General features: G+C 38.8%; 1 protein-coding gene across 10 annotated transcripts in view; it reads left to right on the forward strand.

The window, feature by feature from the left end:
• Positions 1-21,295, forward strand: part of EZH2 (enhancer of zeste 2 polycomb repressive complex 2 subunit) — a 76,787-nt gene that overhangs the window by 20,212 nt on the left and 35,280 nt on the right. For 5 of the 10 annotated variants that reach the window (XM_050785820.1, XM_050785816.1, XM_050785817.1 and 2 more), the window contains exons 2-3: positions 17,406-17,529; positions 18,077-18,178. In XM_050785820.1, the coding sequence (XP_050641777.1) occupies positions 18,136-18,178 (43 nt within the window). In that variant the 5' untranslated portion in view covers positions 17,406-17,529; positions 18,077-18,135. Of the gene's footprint in view, positions 1-17,405; positions 17,530-18,076; positions 18,206-21,295 lie in introns of those variants that run through there. The other 5 variants (XM_050785813.1, XM_050785814.1, XM_050785818.1 and 2 more) reach the window with 2 other exon arrangements.

A 21,295-nucleotide genomic window follows, 5' to 3' on the forward strand; every position in this document is an offset into this window, starting at 1 on the left:
ATCGATTTAGTATAGTTTTCAAGAAAAACTTAAACTTTCTTTTGTTTTTTTTTTTGAGACAGTCTCACTGTGATTGCCGAGGCTGGAGTATAGTGGCACGATCTTGGCTCACTGCAGCCTCAGCCTCCTGGGCTCAGGTGATTGATTCTCCCACCTCAGCCTCCAGAGTATCTGGGACTATAGGTGTATGCCATCACGCCTGGCTAATTGTTTTGTATTTTTAGTTGAGACAGGGTTTCACTATATTGCCCAGGCTGGTCTCAAACTCCTGGACTCAGGCAATCTGCCTGCCTTAGCCTCCCAAAGTGCTGGGATTACAGGTGTGAGCCATGGCCCCTAGCTGAAAACTTTAACCTTCAGATGTCAGTTCAGTTAGTGAGTCTGTTTTATCTGTTGTTCAAGCAAATTCTTTAAAACACCTAAAATAGTTCAGTTCTTCAATTGGTTGAAATTTATATGGCCGTTTCTTTTCTAAGCAGTGCTTTCAGATAAACACCAGAATACTGGTCTGTGGACTTCAGTTTGAAATCATTAGTTTCAATGATTTCAATAAGATCACTTTCCTCCTTGCTGGAAGGAGGAAAGTGATCTTATTGTTGTGGAAAACATATTACTGCAGAGTCTACTCGCTTTTGCTCCAACAGTCAAGTTCATATTTTCTATCATTCAGCTGAGATGGCTAAATTAGTATAACTTTCCTTTGCCTCTTAACTTTTTAGCACTACAGAAACCAGGACTACAAATATGTTCTTTACTTTTTTCTGTTATCTTCCCCTATCATGAGACTTTTTGAACGCAAATGCTGTTCATTATGCTTTCTCATCTGTAGTTGCACGTACATGTAATCCACTGTAGTGAAGGCACTGAAACCTGTTGTATTTTCCATATTTCGATAGATCTCTCACAGGATTTCACACTTTCGGAATGCTCAGTAAATTATTATTGACTGCTTGATAGTACCTCTTTGTTCCTGCCTTTCCCCAAGTCCTTCAACAGAAGTTTCTTCTAGCACTTTGCAGGACAGTTGAGTGGAATATTTGGGACCCTCACAGTAATGAGCTTGTGTGTTTTTGTCATTCTCTCTCTTTTTTTTTTTTAAAAACAATAGAGTCGTTTAAGGAAGCAAAAAGGTCCTTGGATCAATATTTTTATTTTATCTTTTATGGTGATAGGGTGAGGTGTGAGTATTTAGGGAGTTGGTTGGTAGGATGGGGTTGTCTTAAGGTTGCAGGAGGGTCAGAAGGGTGACTGTAACTACTGATGATGTCTTACAGTGGTGAAGGAGAAGATAAGTGAAAACAGAAGCAATTTAAACAACTTTTAGTAGGTATTAGTCTCTTAATTTGGCACTGACATATGACAGATTTTAATTTAGATTCTGTAGTTTGACAGGTATAATAAAGTACCCTTCATTAAATATTTTTCACATATACTCTTGTTTGCCTTTTTCTAGTTGCAAGAGTGGTGATTTCTAGGTTTCATTATAAATTTTAGAAATATATGATTTGAATGTATTGACTGTTCTTAGGTTCTCTATGAGGCAAGAAAAGGCAGGGTATTATGACTTCTGATTCATATGATGTCTGGATATATTTAAGGGAGCTGTTCTCAAAGTGTGGCCTGGGATCTATGGCATCAAAACTATTTTTTCTTTTCTTTCTTTTCTTTTTGAGACAGGGTCTCGCTCTGTCACCCAGGCTGGACTGCAGTGGCGACATCTTGGCCCACTGCAACCCCTGCCTCCCAGGTTCAAGTGATTCTCGTGTCTCAACCTCCCGGAAACTATTTTCATAATAATACTGAGTTGTTACTTGCTTAAAAAAAAAAAAACCTGTGTTGGACATTTGTACCCATGGTGCAAAAGCAATGAGTAAAAACTGTTGGCACCTTAGAACTTGCAGTTAAAAAAGCCAGTTTTGCTTAAGAATGTCTTTGATGAAGTACTAAAAATGATTAATTTCATTAAATCTTTTTTTTTTTTTTTTTTTTTGAGATAGAGTCTCGCTCTGTTGCCCAGGCTGGAGTGCAGTGGCGCGATCTCCGCTCACTGCAAGCTCCGCCGCCTCCCCGGTTCACACCATTCTCCTGCCTCAGCCTCCTGAGAAGCTGGGACTACAGGGGCCTGCCACCATGCCTGGCTAATTTTTTTTTGCATTTTTAGTAGAGATGGGGTTTCACCGTGTTTGGCCAGGATGGTCTCGATCTCCTGACCTCATGATCCGCCCGCCTCGGCCTCCCAAAGTGCTGGGATTACAGGCGTGAGCCACCGTGCCCGGCCAGTTTCGTTGAATCTTGATCCTTGCACGCATGCACTTGTAACATTCTGTGCAACAAGATGGGAATGTGTGTAAAGTGCTTCTGCTGCATGTTGAGGTATGTTGGGTTTTGAGCAAAAGCACTTACGTGATTAAGTTGTGAGCTCCACTAGCCACTTTTTTCATGGAAATTTCATTTTTACTTAAAAGAGGGTCTGACAAACCATGATTATTCAGCCTTAGGTATTTGGCAGACATTTTTTTAAATCAATGAAGTGAGACTGTCACTTCACGGAAAACAACTGACCATATTTGTTGGCAGAGAGAACATTTGGGCTTTCAAGCAAAAATTAAAATTTTTGGAAAACTTTTGTCTGTTACTGTGAGTATGACAGCTTCCCAGTACTTAAAGACTTTCTGATGAGATTAATGGGTTTAACAAACATGATTTTTTGCAATATGCCAACTTCTGGAAAATCTGCATAACTCAGTGGACCAGTACTTTTTAGATGAGGGATGATGATTTATAACATCGTGCATGGGTTTAAAGATTCATTTAAAGTGAATAGACTAATGAATGTTAACGTGGTAGAGTAGGAAAGGTTCACTGATACAATTTCAGATTCCATGTTGCATCTAATCTTGTAAGAAATTACCACTGCTAACTGAAGTATGATGGTTATTTTGAGGAAAAGCACCCGTGAGATTGAATTGTGAACTGAACTAGCCACTTTTTAATAGAACTGTTTTGGTGTAGTATCAAAGCACGAGATCCACAATGACCTCAGAAGGCTATTCAAACTCTCCTTTTTCTAAGCTAAGTATGTTTAAGTTTGGATTTTCTTCATATACTTGAACCAGAACAACATGTTGGAACAGATTGAATGCAGAAACAGGATAATCTGTCTCCTATTAGACAGATATTAAAGAAATTGGCAAAAATGTAAAACACCACTTACTAATTAATTTTTTTTTTTTTTTTTTAAATAAAACAAGACTATGTTGCTCAGGCTGGTCTGAAACTCCTGGGCTCAAGTGATCCTCCTGCCTCAGCCCCCCAAAGTGCTAGGATTACAGGCATGAGCAACCACGCTTGCCCTTACTCACTAATTTTTTTTTTTTTTTTTTTAAGGAAAATAGTTTCTTTTTAAAAATGTGTTATTTATATTAATAGGTACAGTTGACCCTCCATATGTTCGGCTTCTGTGCATTCAACAACTGCAGATCAAAAATACTTGTGGGAAAATAGCCAATAAAATAGTAAAACAGGCCAGGCGCTGTGGCTCACGCCTGTAATCCCAGCACTTTGGGAGGACAACGTGGGTGGATCCCCTGAAGTCAGGAGTTCGAGACCAGCCTGGCCAACATGGTGAAACCCTGTCTCTACTAAAAATACAAAAATTAGCTGGGCGTGGTGGCGTGCGCCTGTAATCCCAGCTACTCAGGAGGCTGAGACAGGAGAATCACTTGAACCCAGAGGAGGTTGCAGTGAACTGAGATTGCTCCACTGTACTCCAACTTGGGTGACAGAGTGAGACTCTGTCTCCAAAAAAAACCAAAAATACAAATAATACAGTATAACAACGATTTATGTAACATTTACATTGTATTAGATGATCATAAGTAATCTAGAGCCAGATGATTTAAAGTATAAGGGAGAATGTGCATAGGTTATATGCAAATACTATGCCATTTTATATAAGAGATGATCATCTGTGGATTTTGGTATCCATGAAGTTCCTGGAACCAATGCCCCCCAGACCCCCATGGATACTGAGGGCTTGCTATTACAGTTTTTAATAAAAGTAAAAAATGGGCCAGGTGTGGTGGCTTACACCTGTAATCCCAGCACTTTGGGAGGCCAAGGCGGGCTGAAAGTTTGAGCCCAGGAATTCAAGTCCAGCCTGGGCAACATGGCAAAACCCTGTCTCTGCTGAAAATAGAAAAAAATATCCAGACATGGTAGTGTGCACCTGTGGTCCTAGCTACCTGGGAAGTTAAGGTGGGAGGATCACCTAAGCCCAGGAAGGTGAGGCTGCTGTGAGCCGTGATTGTGCCACTGCACTTCAGCCAGAGCCCAAGTGAGACCTTGTCTCAGAAAATAAATAAATAAATAAATAAATAAATAAATAAAAGTAAATTGTAAAAAATCTCTTAGTTTTTCATTTCTGTTATGTTAAGTGTTAATAGCTATAACACATGTAAACTAAACAGGTCATGAGACCAAAATGCTGAAGAATGGTGTTAATGGTGTTCTTCCTTTGAACTACTATTTTTATTTTTCTATGCTAGCTAATTACTATGTGAATAATTAACCTCAATGAAGTTCTGTATTCTCTGTTGTAGCAGTGGCTCATTTAGGGTTCAATTATCTTTTGACCTGTCCTTCCTTCTGATATGATTGCATCTGGTTTTTTAATTTTAGACTTAATTTTTAATTCTAAAATTAAAAGTCTTTTTTCTGTGCCCACTGCTGTCAACCCAGTCAGGGCCCTTATCATTTTATTCTTGAATTACTTCAGTACTCCATTTTTATTTCTCATGTGGTGGTTTTCAAACTTGAGTGTTGTTTGAAATCCCAGGGTTAATTTGACTTTCATTTTATGAATATGATTTCATATAAGTTCCTTTATGATAAAACCAAAGCAAATTTACAAATTAAATATAGACCATCAAATTAGCTACACATATTTAAGGAGGAGATTTTGTTAGAACCAAATAGTCAATGTTAGAGCTTATAGAATGACATAGCCTCAGGATCAGCTTTATAATAAATCAGTTTTTTAAATTTGGCTTGATAATAGTAACAGAGAATGGCTATTTGCATAAATATGTTTTATAAAATGGTGTTAACTTTTAGTCTTTGTTCAGGATAATGAGACCTACTAGTTAACCAGAACGGGGCCAGCAAGCAGCTCTTGAATGCCAGTTCTCATGCCTGGTCAAAATTCTCTAAAGCTGTGTTGATCACTGAGGTGTTGTGGATGAACTGAAATCTGCATAAGTGGATATTTAATTATTTCTGGAATCTTTACTAGAAAACATGTTCTTACCTAGTTTGCTCCTGGGTTTGCTGTTGGTGAACTGCCTTTGGTTGGTGGGATCTCTGTGTCCCATGGGCTTTGCCACACAGCAGGGACTCTGAGTGCTTCAGCTCACATTCCTTTGTGTGCCACCCTTGCCTTAACTCGCTTACCTGTATTGTTTTTTCTCCCATAGCACTCAACATCATTTTACATGTAAACATTTTACTTTGTTGTTGTTGTTCTTTTGAGACAGAGTCTTACTTTGTTGCCAAGGCTGGTATAGTAGCACATTCTTGGCTCACTGAAACCCCTGCCTCCTGGGCTCAAGTGTTTCTCATGCCTCAGCCTCCTGAGTAGCCGGGGCTACAGGTGTGCACCACCGCTCCTGTCTAATTTTTGTATTTTTAGTAGAGACGGGGTTTCACCATGTTGGTCAGCCTGGTCTTGAACTCCTGGCCTCAGGTCATCCACTTGTCTCAGCTTCCCAAAGTGCTGGGATCACAGTCGTGAGCTACTGCACCTGCCACTTTGTTTTTGACTGTTTCTATCCGACTAGATTTTAAGCTGTATAAAGTCACAGATATTTTTTTCTGTTATGTTAATTGCTAAGTCTTCAGTTTCTATCGTAGTCCCTGGCTTGTATTAGATGCTCAATAAATATTTGTTGACTTAATGAATGCATATTAACCCTTCTCCTTTTCTTTATTCAACTGCAAACTCAAATGCTCTTTTCTGAGTTGTGTGCTTCCACTGTGGGTAAAGACCACAGTTTTTCTCTTCATTTTAAACACAGCTAAACTGGCCCTGAATTGTATAGAATCCTTTTGATTTGTTGTTTGATCAGTACAAGTTCAGTCAGTGGCACAGTTACTTCCCTTGATTCAGATTCTGTAGAAGCCTAAAAGTGCATTATCTCTTCCAATAGATGTGTCATACAGGCTGCTCTGGAGATCTTCTTTTTTTTCCTTTTAAATTGTTCACATAATGTTTTCTGTTTTAAAACAGTGGAATTGCCAGCCTGGGCACTGTAGTGAGACACTTTCTCTACAAAAAGTAAATTGAAAAAAATTAGCTGGGAGTGGTGGAGTGTACCTGTAGTCCCCAGCTACTCAAGAGACTGAGGCAGAAAGATTGCCTGAGCCCAGGAATTTGAGGCTTCAGTGAGTTGGAATTGCATCACTGCACTCTAGCCTGGAAGACAGAGGAGACCTCGTCCCTTCCAAAAAAAATTGAAAAAGTAGAATTATATTTGGGAGTTTTTTCCTCAAATTCATTTGAAGTTAAGATTTATAAAAGTATGGGAGGCCAAGCTGGGATTGTCATTTGGACCCAGATGTTCCAGGCTGTAGTGAGCTGTGGTTGGGCCACAGTTAATAAAAAGTACAAGTTTTCTTAATTACTGCCTTTTTTTTTTTTTTTTTTGAGACGGAGTCTTGCTCTGTCGCCCAGGCTGGAGTGCAGTGGCACAATCTCAGCTCGCTGCAAGCTCTGCCTCCCGGGTTCACACCATTCTCCTGCCTCAGCCTCCCAAGTAGCTGGGACTACAGGTGCCTGCCACCATGCCCAGCTAATTTTTTGTATTTTTAGTACAGGCGGGGTTTCACCACATTAGCAAGGATGGTCTCCATCTCCTGACCTCATGATCCGCCGGCCTTGGCCTCCCAAAGTGCTGGGATTATAGGCGTGAGCCACTGTGCCCGGCCACTACCTTTTTTTTTTTTTTTTTTTAAAACTAATGTTTTTAAATAATTCTAATCATCTGTTCATATTTTTTGTTTTTCATATTTAACATTTTATGTAAAATTTTTAGATTTTAAAATTTGTTTCTGTTATCACTTCTAAAAGTGAATGTCATTTTAAAAAATGAATGCCTTTACATTGGGTTGTTGTGTAACCTAATTCACTTTAAAAAATAACTATTTTGGAATATTTATTTATTTATTTGAGACAGAGTCTCGCTCTGTCGCCCAGGCTGGAGTTCAGAGGTGTGATCTCGGCTCACTGCAGCCTCCGCCTCCTGGGTTCAAGCAATTCTCCTGCCTGAGCCTCCCAAGTAGCTGGGATTACAGGTGCCCGCCATCACACCCAGCTAATTTTTGTATTTTTAGTAGAGACTGTGTTTCACCATATTGGCCAGGCTGCTCTTGAACTCCTGACTTCCGTGATCCACCTGCTGCAAGACTCCCAAAGTGCTAGGATTACAAGCGTGAGCCACTGCGCCTGGCCTATTTTGGAATAATTTTGGATTTATATAGCCGTGGTATATTTGTTAAAACTAAGAAATCAGTATCAGTATGTTGTCATTAACTAAACTCAAGACTTTATTTGGATTTTTCCAGTTACTCCACTAATGTCCTTCTTTGGTTGGTTGGTTGGTTTCGGGATCCAATCCAAGATACCATAGTTCATTTAGTTATCATGTCTTCTAAGTTTTTCTGATCTGTGGTTGTTCTCAGCCTTTCCTTATTTTTCATGACCTCTTAATCGTTTTAAAGTGTATTGGTCAGATGTTTTGTAAGAATGTCCTTTGATTTCGGCTTATCGGATGTTTTCTTATGATTAGACTGAGGTTATGGGTTGAGGTTTGGGGGAAGGATACCACAGAGGTGAAATCCCCATCTCATTTCATCACATCAGGGAGTACGTAATAACAGCAGTACTTATCATTGCTCATGTTAATGGCTATGGATTTTTTCACAGAAACATTTCCCTTTCCAGACTCTTCTTTGGAAGTGAATCACTGAATCTAGCACACGCTCAGGGGGAAGGAAATTGAATTCTACCTCCCAGAATGGGGACATACACTCGTGTCAGTTGAAATTCTTGTCAGGAAGAGTTGTTCCTTCTCCTCCATTTGTTTATTTAATCACTTATTTATATCATAGACTTATGAATAATTATTTTGTTCTGTTTTAATACTGTTATGACTTATTCTGCTGCTCAAATTATTCCAGCTTTGGCCACTGGAGTTTCTTCTGTTTGCTTCCTGTCTTGGACCTATCCCTGTCCTTTCATCTTTTGAGCATTTCCCTTCTACTGGCTTGCCTTGTAGTTTCCCTGTCCCAACCCTAGAATCAGCTGTTTCTCCAGACCCTGCTTCCTTGTATTTATTGGAGGGTGGTATTTAGAAACAAAAGTCTTGGGTGCTGGGTATGCTTATTGCTCCTGGGGTATCACTGCTTCCAGGCCCTCTGTTGGACAGACCCTGGAAATGCATGTATTTCAGCTAACCTACATGTGCATACATACCTGGGTTTCTTTATCTATCTGCATATATTTTGAAATAAACGTGAGTTCATATTGATATATCTGACTTAATTCATTACCACCCTTTGCTTATTTGTAACTTCTTTCTGTGACATTGAGAAACTTGGCTCACATTATCTACACTTTATTTACTTATTTGTTTAACCCTAGTGTACATGTAGAGTACTTTCAGAATTACAGACTGTACCCTTATGAGAAACAAATTTACCAGCTAGAGTACTGTGTAGATTGTCCAGAGTTCTGTAGGTTAGCTTCCCCCGACCTCCTGCTCCTTCCATGAGACTATCTCATAAAATTATAATACTGTTAGACTTGCTGTATAGTTTGCATTCTATCCTGAGATCCCCTGACATCCTGTTTTGTTTTTGTTTGCATACAGTTTATCATTTTAAAAGTCTTTATATTGAGTTAAATTTTTAATATAAATGTTACAAATTCCTGATATCATTCATCGACCATTTATGTAGCTGATAGCCACTACTTTTTTTCTTTTTTTCTTTTTTTTTTCTTTTTTTTTTGAGATGGAGTCTTGCTCTGTCACCTAGGCTGGAGTGCAGTGGTGCGATCTCAGCTCACTGCAACCTCCGCCTCCTAGGTTCAAGCGATTCTCCTGCCTCAGCCTCCTGAGTAGCTGGGACTACAGGCACGCACCACCATGCCTGGCTAATTTTTGTATTTTTAGTAGAGATGGGGTTTTACCATGTTGGGCAGGCTGGTCTTGAACTCCTGACCTCATGATCCACCTGCCTCAGCCTCCCAAAGTGCTGGGATTACAGGCGTGAACCACAGCGCCCGGCTGATAGCCACTACTTTTTTAATGCTGATACAGTGCTTACCATCTGCCAGGCACCGTCTATGCACCGTAAATACATTTACTTCTCATAGTGACTCTGAGGTAAGTACTCTTGAATTAGCCTTTTTTCATGAGGAGAGTGAGGCACAAAGCTGTTCAGTAACTTGGTCACAACTGCTAAGTGGGAGAAGTAAAACTCTTGCTTTTTGTTTAATACTGTGTATAGGACTTAGAATTAATAGGACTAAATGTTCTCTTGTTAGTTTAGTTTATTATTTGAATTTGATTTGAAATGGAGAGTGCTGCTACCCCAATTCTTTGCCCCATGTCTGTAACAAGCATTATTAATCATGACAGCACGCTTTTTGCTGAGCTAGGACATCGCCTGGCCTAAGGCCAAGAATCCTTACGGACACAACCCTCAAAGTGGTTGTACGAGATGAACTCTCCTTGCCATCTCTGGTCTTTTCTGTTTTGAATCCTGATTCTCGTGCCCGGTGCATGGCACTGTGTACCTGCTTCTCCTGAATTCCTCTTTCATGGTCTTCCTTTTCACAGGGACAGGTTTTCTGTATTCCCCCTCAGGCATAGGATCTGCTTCTAAGTGATTAGTTTTTGTCACTTACCAATAGTTTAACATCTATATGTCTGAGTTCTCTTTATATTGTTTTTCTTATCCTTACCTACAAAATCTCATTTACCATTAATTTAAATTTCAGTATATTGAAACAATGGATTGTAACTTTAAAAATAAATGAAATTGCCAAATGAGACTAACAGCTGCCTTCAAAGCATTTATACAAATACGCACTATTGAAGACTGGAGAGTTATCAAAATTGGCATTTTTTTGGCAGTCTTGCTGTGAAGTAAACATTTTTAAAAGGGAGGGACATTAAGAATATTGTAATCATATTACTTACATCTTGTTGGGTTTGGATTTGACCTTACTTAGCCTGGTATTCAATTAAGAGTCAAAGTTGCCGCTATTAATTTAGTTGAGCAGGATATATAGTATATGTAGTTTATTTTTTTCTTTAGACAAATAGAAACAGAAACATTTATTTGGCCAGACCAAATAGGTGATTATTCCCTTGATTTAGCAAATGCTTTAGGTAGAATTTTTAAAGAAGCATTAAGGGCTCTGACAATACCTATGGGACTTTTTTCAAAGTATTCAGTTATTGGCAGCTGGGTCAGGAGGAACGGGGATGTCTGATTTAGGTAAAGACCTCTCACAAGTGGAGTAGGGGCGTATCTGGTAGAGAACAGTGCTGATTCCTTGGACTTGTGTGACCTGGCCACCTGAGAGGTAGGTAGGAAGGTGTGTCTTGGCCATGTCCTAGGGCCTCTGTAAACCTGAGAGGATGGAGGAAGCTCTGCTTTTTCTGATGATGCTGTTGGTGATAATAAAGTAGGCTATGAGAGCCCATCTTCCATTAATTCAGACGTTCCTGTACAGTTGGCCCTCTGTAAATGGGATTCTGCATTTTAAGATTCAGCCAACTGTGGGTAAAAATATTTGAAAAGAAACAAAAGTGTCTGTACTGAACATGTACATACTCTTTTCTTGCATTATTCCCTAAACATAATAGTTTAACAACTATTTACATAGTATTTACATTGTATTAGGTATTTAGTAATCTAGAGACAGTTTTAAAGCAGGGATCCCCAATCCCCAGGCTGTGGACTGGTACCCGTCTGTGGCCTGTTAGGAACTGGGCTGTACAGCTGGAGGTGAGCTCCGCCTCCTGTCAGATTGTTGGCAGCATTAGATTCTCATAGGCACTTGAACCCTATTGTGAGCTGTACATGTGAGGAATCTAGATTGTGCACTCCTTAAGATAATCTTTTTTTTTTTTTTGGAGACGGAGTCTCATCTCACTCTGTTGCCTAGACTGGAGTGCAGTGGCATGATCCTGGCTCACCTCAACGTCCGCCTCCTGGGTTCAAGTGATTTTCCTGCCTCAGCCTCCCAAGTAGCTGGGATTACAGGTGCCTGCCTCCACACCCAGCTAATTTTTGTATTTTTAGTAGAGACAGCGTTTCACCGTGTTGGCCAGACTGGTCTCGAACTCCTGACCTCAAGTGATCTGCCCACCTTGGCCTCCCAAAGTGCTGGGATTATAGGCATGAGCCACCACGCCTAGCCATCCTTATGAGAATCTGACTAATGCCTGATGATCTGAGGTGGAACGGTTTATTTTTTTGGTGGAACGGTTTTCATTTTTTTTTTTCCGGGGGGGGGGGGGGGGGGGGGGGGGGGGGGGGGGGGGGGGATCCTGAAACTATCTACCCTCTCCCCACTTTGTGGAAAAACTGTCTTCCACAAAACCAGTCCCTGGTGCCAAAAAAATTGGAGACTGCTGGTTTAAAGTATATGGGAGAATGTGTATAGGTTATGTAATAGTATACTGTTTTATATCAGGGACTTGAGCCTTTGTGGATTTTGGTATCTGTTGCGGATCCTGGAATTAATCCTCCGTGGATATGGAGGAACAACTGTATATATGGTCTCAGTAATAAATATGTATCAGATACCCTCTGTATTAAGAAAAAAAAAAAGGTGGGGGGAATTTCTTGCCTCATATAACTGAATAGTTCTGAAATTGGTTTAGGAAGGCCTGCCTGACTTAGGGCTTAGGTGATGAGACTACAGTTCTTTCTTGGCTTTGACTTTTGTTTTTTGTTGTTGTTGACTCTGTTCTTTGTAGGCTCTTCTCATGGTTGCAAGATGGCTTCCAACAAGTCCTTGGGCAAACATTTTCCCAGGTTTAGATCTAAGGGGAGAAGAAAGAGAGCATTCTTGTCCTAGCATTGCAGGAAACTTGAGATTTTCACTGCACTGATTGTGGCCATGTATCTAACCCTGTACTGGTCAATATGTCTAGGGAGATGTACCTTGGTTAGGCTAAGGTCACAAGCAGCTTGAGTCAGCTTCCTCCAGTGTACTTGGTAGTTCTCAGAGAAGAGTTGGTGTGAAGTTCCCAAGAGAAGGGTGAATTGACCCTGGGTGGCAAAAACAACATAGCATCTACTCTAGTGGGATTAAGTGAAATGGTAAGGCATGGTGTTTAGGGTGTTTCTGAGTTTGGTTTGATTCATAAAATAGATTGTGAACACTGTAATTGCCCTTAATTTTAGTTAAATCTATGTAAATGTAAATCTGTGAGATGTCACTACGTTCTACTAAAGCTTTGATGGGCTCCTGCCATGTTCTGGTTTGGCTTTCGTATTAAAGAGCCGTTGTTGTTTTGGTTTCACTGTATACAGGTAGACTCTTGTTTTAATGAGTAAAGGTATAATCTGTTTTGAACAGGAAAAGCTGCTTTTGTATTCTGGATAAAGTTCATACTAGTGGGATTTCACCTATGAAACTAAACAGATCTTTGAAAAATTTAAAAACCATGTGTATTTACACTGTGTCCATTCAGTAGAAGTCATTTAAATAAAGGCTTCTGCCAATATATGAATATTTAGAGCTGTATTTTATTATTTTACTTTTTTTGAGACAGAGTCTCGCTCTGTCACCTAGCCTGGAGTGCAGTGGTGTGAAGACAGCTCACTGCAGTCTCCACCTCACAGACTCAAGAAATCCTCCCACCTCAGCTTCCTGAGTAGTTGGGACCACCGGTGTGTGCCACTACACCTGACTTACTTGCTTGCTTGCTTATTTATTGATTTGAGATGGGAGGCTCACTATGTTGCCTAGGCTGGTCTTGAACTCCTGAGCTCAAACAATCCTCCAACCTCGGCTCTCAGAATACTGGGTTTACAGGCTTGAGCGACTGTACCTGGCCTTGAATCTGTATTTTAATACTATGCTTACTTGGCTGTGGTGTTGTGAAAAGACCACTGAAAATGGAGTCAGAGACCTGATTTGAGCCTGTCATTTGTTGTGGGGGAAGGAAGTCAGGGGAGCTAACAACTAAAGGCTCACTATATGCCAGGCACAGAACTAAGTGTGTTTGCATGTATATTTGGTTTTTGTTGCCAGACTTTGAGATAGGTTTTATGGATAAGGTCTTTAAGGCAGTATCAGCTTCCTTTTTAAAAAGAAATTCTGGAAACTAAGTTTTAGGCTCAAGATCTCTGACTGGTAGGGTCAACTGAACCACAGGGTCTTAACTGTCCCTGCGATTTATCTCCTTTTGAGGGGTTTCTTGATAATAGGGTGCACTTTACCTCATTTTTTGGCTCAAGCATGGATAGGCCACCCTTGCTTTTCATACCCGTAGCTACACTGTACAAATGATATGCTGATAAGATACAAGCTGCTCGTTGTTAGTGTGGGTTAATAGACCTGTTTGTTTGCTTGTTTTTAAGTCTATAGCCGCCCCACCCCCAATCTACAATTTCACCTTCTGAGGTTTTAGTTACTCAGTCAAACCACAGTCTGAAAATGTTATGATATTTTGAGAGAGAGAAGACTATAGCTACCTAACTTTTGTTACAACATATTGTTATAGTTGTTCATTTTACCATGAGTTATTGCTGTCAGTCTCTTACTGTGCCTTAGTTATAAATTAAACTTCATGGGTGTGTATGTATAGGAAAAAACATGGTATATGTAGAGTTTAGTACTATCTGCAGCTTTAGGCATCTGCTATGGGGTTGGGGGGGTGGTCTTGGGGGGTAAGTGGGGACTACTGTACAATTATCAGGCACACACAGGCTCTGGGATTTTACAAATGAGTAAAAGTGGTTCTTGCTATTGAAGCACTTACAGTGGGAGTAGAGTGAAAAACATGAAAATATGATTTTAGTATATTGTAAATGCTATGATGGTGGGAGTTTGTTTTGTGTAAAACATCCTTTTAATTGGTACCTTAAATTTTAATTTTTTATCAGAGATCTACCTATTTAGTCCTACACTTTCAAAGAACTGTCTGGACACTGTAGATTTGTCATGATATACTTTATTCGGTATGTTATTAATGCTAGAAACAGCATGGGAAGTCTTCCAGAATATTAGACAAGGACAGTTCTAGTACTAAAACAAAATGCTAACTAATGTCTTCACCAAGACATAAAATATACACCTTAAAAAATAAGTTATATACTGGGCGCAGTGGCTCACGCCTGTACTCCCAGCTCTTTGGGAGGCTGAGGCGGGCGGATCATGAGGTCAGGAGATGGAGACCATCCTGGCCAACACGGTGAAACCCCTCTCTACTGAGAATACAAAAAATTAGCCGGGCATGGTGGCAGGCACTGGTAGTCCCACCTACTTGGGAGGCCGAGACAGGAGAATGGCATGAACCTGGGAGGCAGAGCTTGCAGTGAGCGGAGATTGCACCACTGCACTCCAACCTGGTCTCAAAAAAAAAAAAAAAAAAGTAATAACACCCACATTATACATCAGTGAAAACTAAACATGTTTACTACCCTAGGCCTTATTGCACAGGGGTGATACCTCCAAGGAGAAATTTGTCTAGGCAATAGATGGACTAGAGGTGATTAGCTTATGAGCGAATGAGGCTACAGATCATTCCTTTTTATCTGATTCCTTTTTCTTTCTAGTTTCTAGGCCTTTGAAGTGCTAAGTGGTCTTAAGTAATTTGCAGAGAATTAGTTAAGTTCACATGTTAACTAGCAGATAGGAAGAAAACTATTTTTATGAAATTATTTAAAAAAAATAATGCTCCAGTTTCTTCCCATCTTTGATGTCCTTTGGTCCCACCTTACTGCCTTCCTAACACCATTTTCTGCTTTACCTCAAAGCTGGGGTCATCTTGAGTTTAGTCTTCTCAATCTGAGTGACTCTCAGCTTTACTCCACTTTAGCACCTCGCAGGCAAGGCCACACTTGGAAACTTTTCACTTGGAATAGTTCTATCTTGGTGGTTTCATCATCCTTCTTTATGTCAAGCATACTCACGTTCCTGCCCATTCTTATCTCTTCATTCCCTTCAGGTCCTCAGGCCTTTTAATTTGTGACTTTTACTCTCCAGGTCCATCCTTGTTAAATGTCTGCCAGCCAGACTTTAGTTGCCCCCTGTCCGGCTTTCTCTTGCTCAGACCTAAGATTCCTTTAGGTTCTTTCTTTGCCTTTTGAAATCCAGCTCAACTTTTAAGATTGAGTTCACTTGTTACCTTTCCTGCCATCCTTCTGCAGTTCCTAATATTCTTTTCTTTCCCCCAAAGTGCTTTTGTGTGAACAGTCAGCCTTCCACATCTGTGAGTTCCAAATCCATGGATCCTGAATTCATGGATTCAACCAACTGCAGATAAAAAATATTCAGAAAAAAATAAAGCATGGTTGCATCTGTACTGAACATGTCTGTACTGTTTTCCTTGTCATTCTTTTCTAAACAATACAGTATAACAACTATTTACATAGCATTTACATTGTATTAGGGATTATAAGTAATCTAGAGGTGATTTAAAGTATATTGGAGTCTCTCATATCCCAGGAAGCCAAGTAAAAAAAAAAAAGTATATGGGAGGCTATGCATAGGTGATATGCAAATATTACACCACTTTATATCAGGGACTTTTGAGCATCTGTGGATTTTGGTTTCCGAGGGGTGTCCTGGAACCAATTTCCCAGGGATACTAAAGTACGTCTGTCTATTTCATACTATATTTTCCCCTCTATCTTAGGTAGAATATCAGCTCCATTGGGGCGAGGACTTAATAATATTTGTATATTCATTTTATTCAAGTTTGTATAAACTGCTTGGGTCATAATTATTTATTACATGCTTGAGAAAATGAATTTCTTTGCCCCTTTGTTACAGCTCTGAGTAAACAGCCATCTGCTTTCTCTGTCACCTGTTGGTGATTGAGTATTTCTGTAGAAAGTTACCCACTGACCTCAGGACTCTTATTCTAAATCTTCTTCTTAGGCAGTTTTCTCTGTGCATGAGGTTTCTATGTAAACAAATAGATGAAGCCTGCCCTACTCATTTATTTGTTCAAGCCAGAAAGTCACCTTCTTCTTCACTTTCCATATTTAAATCATCATTTGGTGGAAGTTCTGGTCTAACCAACTCTTGAATTCATGTACTTTTCCCTGTCATCGCCAGTGCGGTGTAGAAGCCTCTGTCACCCCTTGTCGGGATGCTGTGCTGCAACATCTAACCTGGTTGCAGTTATTCTTTTACTCCCTCACCCCACACCCTTTTACTTAAGACACTAAAAGTGGCTTCCATTGTTCTTAAGATAAAGCACAAATTGTTAGTGTGGCCTGTAAAGTGTTGCACAGCCTGACAGAGAATGTCCTGCTAATAATTTGAAGGTACAGTATGATTTTAATACTTTAGGAGAAAATGTTCTAGAAAAAGATGCTTGTTTAGACTTAAGGTGAGGACTCTGAAGTATGAATTAGACATCGGGTGAACTATAAGCTGTCCCCGCATTTGAACATAATTGGTTCTTAGAGCCTGCAACTAAAGATAAGGCAGAATAATTTACTTTGCATTTCCTGCATTCCTCTTTTTGCTTGATAGCAGAAACCCCTCGTGTTAATAAAGGTGGCACAAGAGGCAAAAATACAGACTTTGTCACAGTGTTTAAGGAGAGTTGCATGGTTCAGTGTGTGGGGACAGAGTACCTTTGTACATTTGTTATATGGTGAACTATATGGTTTCTACTTTTAGTACTGTTTGTAAATTTTACTTTTTCTTGGATTTACCTTTTTCAGTTATATTCCATTATGCCTTGCTCCTGTAACAGCTAATTTAATGATGAAAAACTTAGGATATGTCTTTATATTTTCTTCCCTCCACAAATGTGGATCTGATAGAGTTAAAAACTAGGTTGTGATATAATATACCTAATTCCTGTAATGGGATCGTGTTCCTATAATATGGCTACAATTTAGTGTAGAATTTTTGTAAATACAAGTATATTTTAAAAGTTGTATTAAATAAAAACTTAAACTTTCAATGAAATGTTTTAAGGATTTAACCATGCAGCACAAATGAGCACCTTTCTGCAAATGCCAACAGTGTAATATGTGTCATTTCTTCACTGATTGTTAGTTTGCTGCAGATTAAAACACAGGTGATCATATTCAGGCTGGTTAGATTAGTGATTTTAATATGAAACCATTGCTTTTAGAATAATCATGGGCCAGACTGGGAAGAAATCTGAGAAGGGACCAGTTTGTTGGCGGAAGCGTGTAAAATCAGAGTACATGCGACTGAGACAGCTCAAGAGGTTCAGACGAGCTGATGAAGTAAAGGTATAATTTTATCTTTTGTGAAAAATGAATATACAATTAAGGATAGGTTTTTTTCCTCTCCTAAGTTCAATAAGTTTTTATTTAAAATAATATATTTCTAGCTAAGTTTGTATTTACAGTAAGATAAGTGAATACTTGGAAGCTTAGGTTCTTGATCTGTCTTAACATTATGCCATGCACATTAATCACTGTTTGTTTAGTATACTTTTATTTGCATGCGCAGACTCAGGACCTAAATATAAAGGGATGCATTTCATGATTTTATGTCTTTAAAGTCATTGTGATTTAAAAAAAAAATACACACACACACAAAGTCAACAAAGCATTGCAATAGTTTCCTGTTCTCTAACCACTTGCAATAAAATAATAGATGTGGTGTTTTTGTATTATTTGAATGTGGGAAACTATAGTGTAAAATCTATATGCACCTAAGAAAATGTTCTTGATATTTTTGAGAATACACTAGATTTTTAACCAGCTTTAGAGGTGTTACACATTTTCTAACGATGAACAATTTCTCCTCTCCTCTCCTTCATTTTTTTTAAAGAGTATGTTTAGTTCCAATCGTCAGAAAATTTTGGAAAGAACGGAAATCTTAAACCAAGAATGGAAACAGCGAAGGATACAGCCTGTGCACATCCTGACTTCTGTGAGCTCATTGCGCGGGACTAGGGAGGTTGGTTAACATAACATGTTGTAGTAATTATCATCACCTTTTGGTTTTTGCTTTTGGAACATTTGTGTGGTTATTGGGAGGAAATCATTGACCTCAGGGTGTCCATCTTTTTATTGCTATTTCTTTTTAATATGCAACTGTTAATGGCTGCTGTAGATCACACTATTAGCTATTCCTATAACAGAATTCTAAGTGTTTGGAATATACTTTGAACTAGGTAGATGCCTAGGTTTTATAAGAATGTTGATTAAAAAAAAACTTTTAAATAAAATACTCTTTAATATCCTCATCAGATCACTATTTAGAGCAAGGTTTTCTGACTCACTGTTGTAACCCCAATTTGAATTAGCCATGTGGTAAGAAATGTTTTCATATTCATGAACAGGAAAGCTTTTTATTATATATTTTGTTCAAAGGCTAAGCCTCTCTATAAGAATTTTTAAATTTCGTGTTGAGAGATTGGAATTTCTTTTTCTATTGTACTTTCTGAACGAGGTAGCTCTTAATTACTCCAAGAGTTTCCTATTTTCAAAGAAAGGCAGTAAATCTATGGTAGAATCTATAATTAAATATCCCGTTAAAACATGATTGCAGCAAGATGAGAAGAAAATGGCAAAAGCCTAAATAGCTTAGGCATTTCTGTTTTTAAGTGCCTGTGTTGTATAGAAAGACATGGCATAGGATATTTAAAGGGGAGTTGAAGCAAAAGGGGAAAGAGTAATTTGGAATTAAAATTACACTGTGTAGTAGATTGTTTATCTGAATGTCTAAATATGAGAAGCACCTAAACAATGGAATTTAAGATAATTTTTCAATGAGTAGCCATTTTTAATATAACATTATTTAACAAGCAACAATTTGCTGTTGTATGAGGCCTTCTGGAGATTGTGTGACATACGTGCTTCAAATACTTGCCAGTGATATCCCAGCAGCAGCAGACATAATCCTAATGATGATTTCAGTGATATTCTTGTGGTCTTGATGGTGACACTTGGAATGATTTTAGCCATTTATGCATTTGTTAGGTGACACCTCTGTAAAGCTCTGACTTGTAATTGTATAAATATTTATTATACACTGACACTTTCCTCAACATCTGGTACAGGCCAGAGCCTAGATGTTAGAGGTCAGTGGCATGGGGGAAAGGGATTCTTTTTGATGCCCATCAAAACGTTCTTAAAGGGAATAAGGATGGGGCTTTTAAGTAATTGTTTTGAAAGTTTTTATCTGGTGACCTTTTAGAAATGTTGACGTGAAGGAAAAACCTCATTTTCTCTGGAGGAATAAATCTTAGAAATTTGGAGAAATTAGATAGATTCACATGGAAAACTTATTTTTGCCACCCATAATGAATCTCAGAATGCTACCAAAAGCCTAACTTAGATTTATAATAAAAGTCAGCAGCAGTAATGAATTATGTTACTGTGCTAGGTACTTTGTACACATTATCTCATTTAATCTTCATGATAAGAAAGGAGTAATATGCTTTTTTTTTTTTTTAAATTAAATCCAGGCAAAGAAACTGAGCCTTAGAAGCATTTAGTCAGTTTGCCTGCTCTAATGATCTGATGTGGGCCCAGAAGAGCACACTTTGCTCAGACACATGAAGTATTAGTGAAGTACATTATTTACATACAACTTGAATTGCTCATAGTATAATATTTGGCATTAAATTTAAGAGTATTGTTTGTTCAAGTGGATATTACTAATTGAAATTTTCTTTTAATTTTGTCAAATGGAGACAAGTCACTGAATATAAAGATACCTAATTTTCGTGAGTTTATGTGAAAAATTGTGAGAAGAAATCAGCATTTTAATAAAACAAAATTGTTGTCTAAACTTAGTACTTCCACAGTACCACACACACGGATTGAGAATAAACATTTTCACAGAATATGGGGGAAAAGGAGGAAAATAATCCCCAGCCTTAGGAATTCAGTTTTTGTTGCATAGAACTCTGACCTGATTAAGGTCATTCTTTTTTTTTTTTTTTTGTCGCCGGTATTGGTAGCTGATCCTGCTTCAGATGATCCATCTATTATTTCCCCTTTCCCCCTTTTCAAACCATCATCACTGACTTTTAGAAGCCAAAGTTTATATTGTTTGTGGTAAACTTCTTGGTGTTATCACAATAAATCATAAAGCTTTAGGGCTAAAAAGGAGCGTAGTGGTCTCATGGTCCCACCTCCTGACTTTTCAGATGAGAATATATCCCTGTTTATTTTTCTTTGGTTTAATCATTTCCATCTACATATTATTTCTTTTATATATTTGTAAGATTCTAGTCTGAAGTAGGTCAGGCAGGAGGAGAAAATAAAAGTGAGTCTTGTTTGGCAAAGACTTTCCTAGTGGTAGGCTTGGCAGAATTTCAGACTGCAGTGTTGATTCAAACACGTTAAGTCTATAGCATTCAACATTTGAAGTGCCATTATAGCATTGTTTTAATTAACTGCTTGCTTTTATAAGCTAATTATATGTAAATGCTGGTGTCTTCAATTTAAGTCCTCTGCAGCTTGACAAATCAATGACAATCATTAGTTCTTTTGTCAGGTCTTAAACTTACACTACCGTTTTTGTAGTTGTAGAAGTGGATATACTCAGTTTGAAAATGACTGATTTTCTCCAGGTTATTTTAGTAAAGAATGTCTGACAAAAGTTTACTGAAGTGAGTGCTTTAGATGCTGACTTCAGGTCAGGGAGCTCTGCATTTGAACCCAAAGACCACATCTCTAGTATGTGGTTTTCTTACTATGTGTGGTTTTGTTTTGTTTTTGTGACAGGGTCTCTCTCTGTTGCCTAGGCTGGAGTGCAGCGGTACAATCACAGCTCACTGCAGCCTTGACCTTCTGGGCTCAGGCGATCCTCTTACCTCAGCCTCCTGAGTAGCTAGTACTACAGTCACATACCACCACATTGGGCTAATTTCTTTCTTTCTTTCTATCTATCTATCTATCTATCTATCTATCTATCTATCTATCTATCTATGAGATGGAGTTTCGCTCTTATTGCCCAGGCTGGAGTGCAGTGGTGCAATCTCGGCTCACCGCAACCTCTGCCTCCTGGGTTCAAGCGATTCTCTTGCCTCAGCCT

The sequence above is a fragment of the Macaca thibetana genome, chromosome 3, assembly GCF_024542745.1.
Source record: "Macaca thibetana thibetana isolate TM-01 chromosome 3, ASM2454274v1, whole genome shotgun sequence".
In the NCBI taxonomy this organism is placed as follows: Eukaryota; Metazoa; Chordata; class Mammalia; order Primates; family Cercopithecidae; genus Macaca; species Macaca thibetana.